Here is a 7,190-nt window from a genome sequence, read left to right as displayed (position 1 = left end):
GTCACAAACGAGCAAGCGCCAACACATAACATCAGATCTCTTAAAATATTTACCTTTGGTGTTTGAATCTTGCTTCATGAAATGGCCTCATAAATGCAGTAAATGGAATTTTACTATTACGAATATTTTGGAAAAGATAATACTCTTACATAATTCTGACAAGACCAAGAACTTCCAAATTCTCAAGTTTATGCTTTCAATCGTATATGATCCAGAGAGCCAGCAATATATTTTAACTTGCCACAGGCCCAAAGTTTTACTTATAACATCCTTGCATATGGGGTCAAGAGATTCTCACACCACAGGATAAATTACATACATAAGCTAGTATACCAATAAAATTTTATAATAGCTTATTTGCTTCCCACAGTGCTCATTTCATATGATGGACTGAGTGACTTATTTCTGTTATATTCCAATGAAATATATTTTAGCCTTTATATAACAAACCCATGGAAGTGAACCATAAGGACTGGCTTTTAACTGCTTTTATTTGCTAATCAATTATATTGACTAGAGATTCATGATATACTGACAATTTAAGATTAAAAAGCATAAATTGTACTAGAATTGCTGATTTTGCACTAAAAAAATAAATAAAAAACTAAGTATCTTATGAATCTTTAGTAGCAATATAAATTCTGCATTGTGGCTTCTTAGTGGGGATGGGCTGAGGGAGGAGAAAGGAAGAGGACCACTGATCAAGTGTTGGAGAAATTTTTATGTGGTGATTCTACAATTTTTTTAAATGTCAAATCAAAGTCTGAAATGTAAAGAGATGCAAGTGATGTCAATCTTGAGAGAAAAGCAGATTTGCTATATCACTCTAAAAAAACTAGACCAAATAACCACAGACACCAAACTCAATACAATTTACTGAACATGAGCTGTTAAGTGAATTTATTGGTGATCTATTATTATACTAGAAAAGTGAAAAAGATGCAAAAGAAAGAGATAAAACACACATATATATATACTGTAATATTGAAGGAAGAATTGGTGGAAGGGACAGGGGCAAATCGGAGGAAGGAGATATTGTTCTAGGCTATCTGGATTAGCCCTACCTACTGAGCACTTGACTGTAGCACCTCCAAATATATTTGTACATTGTGATAATTAAAACTGACATTGGCAGGGATTACCTCGTGCAAGTGGCACCTAGGCAGAGGAGTATTGTTCCAGGTGTCTTTCATATGTTTTGGTTACTGGGTCTATCAAATTTTTCCATCATATCTTCTAGGCTGACTATATCTGAGACTGGACTGATGTTTCTGAGCCCTAAATTTACTCACCAATTTTTTTCTCATCACTAATGACCATCAATAATATTCCTATACTATCTTTTTGGGGAAATATGAGCTGTAGTGAACAACTTCCACTCCATACAGGAAAGCATGGTACACTCATCTAGGTCTTCTCCCTTCTCAAGATTATGATGGTACCGGAAACTGTTGCCTTGTTGTGCTTAGCCACACTGTAATCAGCCAGTAATATGCAATTAACAGGATAACCAGCTCACTTCTACCTAAGCCAATAACGTTCACTACCTTGTACAGTGTTACTACAATATTTACAAATAGAAATGAGCACAAGACATATTTCATACATTAAATTATTGTACAAAATGTATTCCAACCCTGTGTACATGTTAACTTGTACGATATCTTAAAAACTACAATAAATGAAACGGGTACTATAGGATTAAGGATCCAACCCCAGCTGGCGAGGGCACTTTACATCCTTTTGGATACTTTATGAAAATTTGCCTTCTTCCTAACAGGCATAAGGCAAATCTTCCTAAGCACTTATAATTCATTTACCCTGTTCATGACACAGGAGGCTGCCCCAGCTGGAAACAAACGACTATCCTTTCTTATTTTGTCAATGATAATAGGCAGGGGGCTAGGGGGGGTAGATTCAGCTCTAAAGGCAGCCTGCGGTGTCTACCAGCAATGTAGTGGGTGCATAATCAAAAGATGATATACAAGATATATTTCTATTAAAGAAACAATGACTGGTTATCATGAAGTAGCTTGTGTTAATGCGCTTTTGGATGAGGACAAGGAAGTAGCAGGAGGAGCATTTATTTAATTTTTTTTTATCTGTTATCTTGAGCTATCAATCATACACATGCAGCATGGGGAGATGCAATGCTAATGGTCTTCACTCATCATACAAAAGAATGAGGTAGCACGATATTAGGAAAAAATACTTAGTTACACAAAGTTTAGAGAAACAATAACAAATTCATATCTATCATTTACAAAAAGAATTCCTATGAAGGGCTGTGTACAAAAATACTGAAGAGCAAAGACAGAGGAGGTTTATAGTTTCTAACAGAAAATTTTATTCATGATGGCTGGGTGGGATGTACATGCGCTGTCTGGAGGTAGTGACAGGAACTGCTTGGAGGCTATGGCAATGGATAGGATGGGATTGGAACATATGGGCAGTTAGTGATTGTGGATGATGACAATGAAACAAGTGATGGTGATGATAATGACTGCTGTTATGGTTTGTAATGAATATAATTATGGATATTTCGGGAAGGGATAGATAATGGTTTTGGGTGGGGTAGGGAGTCAGGAGGATTTGGTTGAGGGTTGAATAAGGTAAAGAGGTTGAGAGAGCAGACACCATGGAGTGTAGTGTTTGTACATTGAGCTCCCTGAGAAACAAACCCACTGTGTCTGCTCACACTACCTCTTAACAGTAAACAGCAGGTCCCTGCCCCGCCTGACCTGCGCCCTCTATGAGGTAGAAAACATGTGCATGAAGCAGGGCTCTTTCTTTGCACAGTACATCCAACAGCACCCTGGCCCACTCATATCTATTTCAAGTTCTACACAGAATGATCATGAAAAAGAACTCATACATATAAACTGTAGGCAAAAAAGTTCTATATACATTAAATATTTATGATAAGGGTGAGGTATAATATACATACATACAATTTTCATATATATAGTGCATATGTATTATGTATATATAAACATGTACATCTACATACATATTAAGCAACTAACCCAAATTTTATGGAAATCCAGTTTTCATTTATGGAAAGTTACTATAATATTTACCTTGATGAATATATATACATATACACACACATTTTATATATATACATATATATACTGTATATATATATATATATATATATATATATATATATATATATATATATATATACACATTTATAATAAAAACTCTGAATCATACTTTTATAGCATAGTTGTGTACCATGAGCGGCTGTGGACCATTGCTTAGTGGGTGGCTGGATGTAGAGCACAAAGTATCCCTCACCTGAGCCGCTATGTTGGCACCCTTTTCTGCTAACAAAACTAAATTAGCAGCAAGATAAACATAAGATCATAATAATAAAAGACAATATTCATCAGTGGGCAACAAATACGTATATTGGGTATCTCCACACGCTGTCATTAACTGGAGCTCCACACAGTAACTGAGGTAAAAGCCTGAGCTATGTTTCTTAATTGGGAGGAAGGGGGTTCGCACCACTCTGCACAGCCAAGCTTCTGCTCATCATTTTTGGCCTGTTCTTTTACTCCTTTCCCTTTTGAATCAGCCAAAGCTTAAGCTTTGATACAAAGCCATTTAGGAAGTGCAGCCTTGTGAGAGCAGTGGTCTGATTGCACAGAGTGCTACATGGTGACTTACTACAATCTGTACAACCACAGATTGAGAAAAGCACTGAGATTGTTTCAGTAGTTCTACTTGGGATTGAGTTAACCAGTGTATATAGTTAGTAAATGGAATAATATGTTTTGTACTAAATATTAAAAACAAGTCGTGTATGAAACTCCTATCTCAGACAGTCAGCTACGTCACACACGCAGGAGAGTCACCAGGCTGAACCCCTGCCTTGACTCCAGCAGGAAAGTTTCAGCAGCAGTATTCACCAACGGTGCCACACCTATACTGGGACCTATTGCCCCTTACGTACGTACACCTTTTGCCCTGAATGTTTGAACAATTTCATGATAAGGCAAAAACAGTATAGGAGCTGCTTAACAAGTATCAAAACACTGTTATTCACCAATAAACATAATTCATTAGTTGTTCACAAAAAAGGTAAGAGGAGTGAACAATCCTTTTTTCTAAAGTTTCATTGTCCATACTTTTTTCTCGTGGCATGATTACAAGCAATAATCAGGGCTCACAAATATAGCCACAAGAGGACTGGAGGTGAGACACTGGGAGGAGAGGCTAGCCCGGGCTCTTCATCGAGAGGCTGATGACATGTACTGTCCAAAATGGCTGCCATTAAGTCATTCAAATAAAACACAACTAAAGTAAATGGTAAAGCTTTCTAAACTATTACCTCAATTTGAATTTAAATAAATATTTACATTTATAAGCTGTCCATTATATAAAGTGGGGCATCATTTTATAATACAAAAATGTAACTTTTGTATTGTTATGACTAATTGACAGCTATTCAGTTTAGTACTACAGCACCATTTTCAGAAGTCTGTTTGGAATGCAATGTGGGGGGGGGGGGTTATGGGTGAAGGATCAGAGATAGCTATATATTAACTAGTCTACGACTGAAATCTCATGATATAATATGATCTAGCATAGTATAAATAATTTAAGTTGTAAGTTTTGAGAAAATGATTATGGTAAGTAGCTACCTCAATTTTGGAGAACATTTTATTAGAATAATTGTATTTCCCTGATTAAGTTTCCACTTTACAAATTATAAATAAAGTAAGTAATTCTTTAAAAATAAAACTTGATCCTTCACCCACAGAAAAAGGACCTGATACTTGTTTTTAAAAGTTCACATGTTCAGGTAGCTTCTACTAATATTTAAGCACTGCATGTGATCTTTAGGGCGCAAACTTTATGTTCTGCACACAGTAGTAGATGCTCTTGCAAGATTCTCCCTGATTACAGACTGCAATAATGAACAAACTGTATGAAAAAAAGAAAATAATATATACATATAAGTTGTGACTGCTGTCTAAAGTTGATTTACATGTAAAATAGTAATAACCCATTACTCTTGTACTACTGTGTTATATATAAAACAGCTGACAAATAAAATATGCTGGAATAATAAACAAATTACAGTCTTATCAAAAGAGGTGAAAAGAGATTACCATCCCTGATACAAATATGGCAAAACATTGAGGTTGTGAAGACATGAGAGGGATCTTTGGGGCTGTAGTGGTGGTGGTGGTGGGGAGGGGACAGGCATGCCGTTATTTGCCAGGATAATCCCTGAAACTGTTGCTGTCAGGGGAAATGAGAAACACCCTGGACACAGCTCTCATCACAGTTCATGGATAAAAAGTCAAAATGATTACTTTGTACTCCTTTCAATAAGCCTCGGTGAGGGAATTGTACCGTGGCTCGTCCATCAGGGGAACACTGAGCCCAAAATATGTAACCGAGAGCAATGTCCAAGGTGCTAACACGGTACAGACCAACTAACATCTTGGTGTTAGCGGCTACAGTGGTGTGCCTGACCCAGCCCCGCTTATCTGATGGTCTCAAGTACCCACACTGACAACATTTGTACACTTGAGTCAAGGCACGCATCAAGTCCAACGTGGGCTGCATGGGCACAGTTGCCACATACCAGCGCAGCAGCTGGGCCAGGCCTTGTATACGTATGAATACCCGCATCAGACCAGAGGGGAGACTCTCGGTGATTAGGGCCTGCGAGGGAGGAGGGTAGCTAGGCACATAGCCCAGGCACCTTTAGTGGCTACTGCACCGTTGTGAGTGGAGGCCGAGGGGACGACGCTCTTGTTGCACCTGAATTATTGTGATGGTGGCCATGTTGCTGCAAATCAACACCTTGATTATGTTCTACAACACCAATCATAGATTTATCATGCTCTATCCCACCATCATTTTCAATCCCACTTATGGTTGTGAGGCTTGTAATATTAGTGAGTCCATCATGAGATGTGCCACTGTGATTATGTTGATGAGGAGGAGATGGCGGTGGTGTTGCAGTCAGGGAGTGGCTTTGATTTTCTGTCCCTCGTACAGCATTTCCTGAATCTCGATGATGGTTCTGAAGGGCCTGAGGGAGGGCACCTTGCCTCATGGCGCCATTACTACTACTGCCGCTGCTACTTCCTGCTCCAACAACTAGGCGCTCAATTTCTTCATCTGATCCACCCTGTAAATAAAAAGATATTAGTGATGACTTGCATTATACTTCTACGTAAATTTTATATTACACAATACCTAATATTTTTGAAAGCAGTTTATTAGTGCTAACAAGTTTTCTCATTAAATGGAATTTCAACAGGTAGGGAAACACTCTATCCCAATGTGAAAAGTATTATAGTAGTAATTCTAGCAACTTATGTTTGTACAAATTGTACTTTATATAGCATCTCATGATTACTAATAGCTTTCATATATGAAACACCAAATTTAAATGTTTGGTAAAAAATTTCAAAATGCTGCAAAGCATGTTACACACACAAGCACGCACACTCACACACACCTGTGTGTTGTAGGCCTATGTATAAGTTTGTTTTAAGCACTTCACTATCTTACAACCCAAATACTGAAACACTAATATCTCCCTACTCTGAAACCATTATATATGAAAAAAATTTCCAATAATCCATTTACTTACTATCACTAAAGATATTTTGTTTTGATCATTATTTGTAACATTAGTTTAAAATTTTGAAAAATTATCTACAGTATATGAAAAAATATATTTTTACTTTCTCACCTTCCATACACTCTACAATAATAAATATATTTTATGAAGATTTTTCATAAAAGATATAGGGCAAATGTTGAGGAAAACAAACAATAGTTAAAATTTAAATAAATACAAAAATTTATATTTCAATCCTCCTGATGGGCTACTAAGCTGTCTCAGGTATACGTATTTTTTTCTGACGCTCAAAATATAAGAAAGCTCCCTAATCAATCTACTGGAGACAGTTTCAAGACCAGCCATACTTATTAGAAAACCCTGCTCTTGTGATTTGAGTTAAAATTACCATATAACAGCAGTTTCAATGTATTCTTTGGAATATGTAAAATATTTTTTTCAATCAGTTATATTTACCATACTGTGGTTGTAAAATGCCTACTTCCTAAACATATTTGCTATAATATATATATATAATATATATATTATATATATATATATATATATATATATATATATATATATATATATA

At 36.4% G+C, this 7,190-nt stretch overlaps 1 protein-coding gene across 3 annotated transcripts in view; it reads right to left on the bottom strand.

Moving 5' to 3' along the window:
* Positions 1-2,077: 2,077 nt before the first annotated feature.
* The window catches only part of LOC137642592 (protogenin B-like), a 315,452-nt gene continuing 310,339 nt past the window's right edge, over positions 2,078-7,190 (bottom strand). For all 3 annotated transcript variants that reach the window (XM_068375286.1, XM_068375285.1, XM_068375287.1), the window contains one exon: positions 2,078-6,160. In XM_068375286.1, the coding sequence (XP_068231387.1) occupies positions 5,738-6,160 (423 nt within the window). In that variant the 3' untranslated portion in view covers positions 2,078-5,737. The remainder of the gene's footprint in view (positions 6,161-7,190) is intronic.

Source organism: Palaemon carinicauda, chromosome 6 (assembly GCF_036898095.1).
Source record: "Palaemon carinicauda isolate YSFRI2023 chromosome 6, ASM3689809v2, whole genome shotgun sequence".
Lineage (NCBI taxonomy): Eukaryota > Metazoa > Arthropoda > Malacostraca > Decapoda > Palaemonidae > Palaemon > Palaemon carinicauda.
Note: the sequence above shows the minus strand (reverse complement) of the source record. Positions and strands in the feature narration are given on the sequence as shown.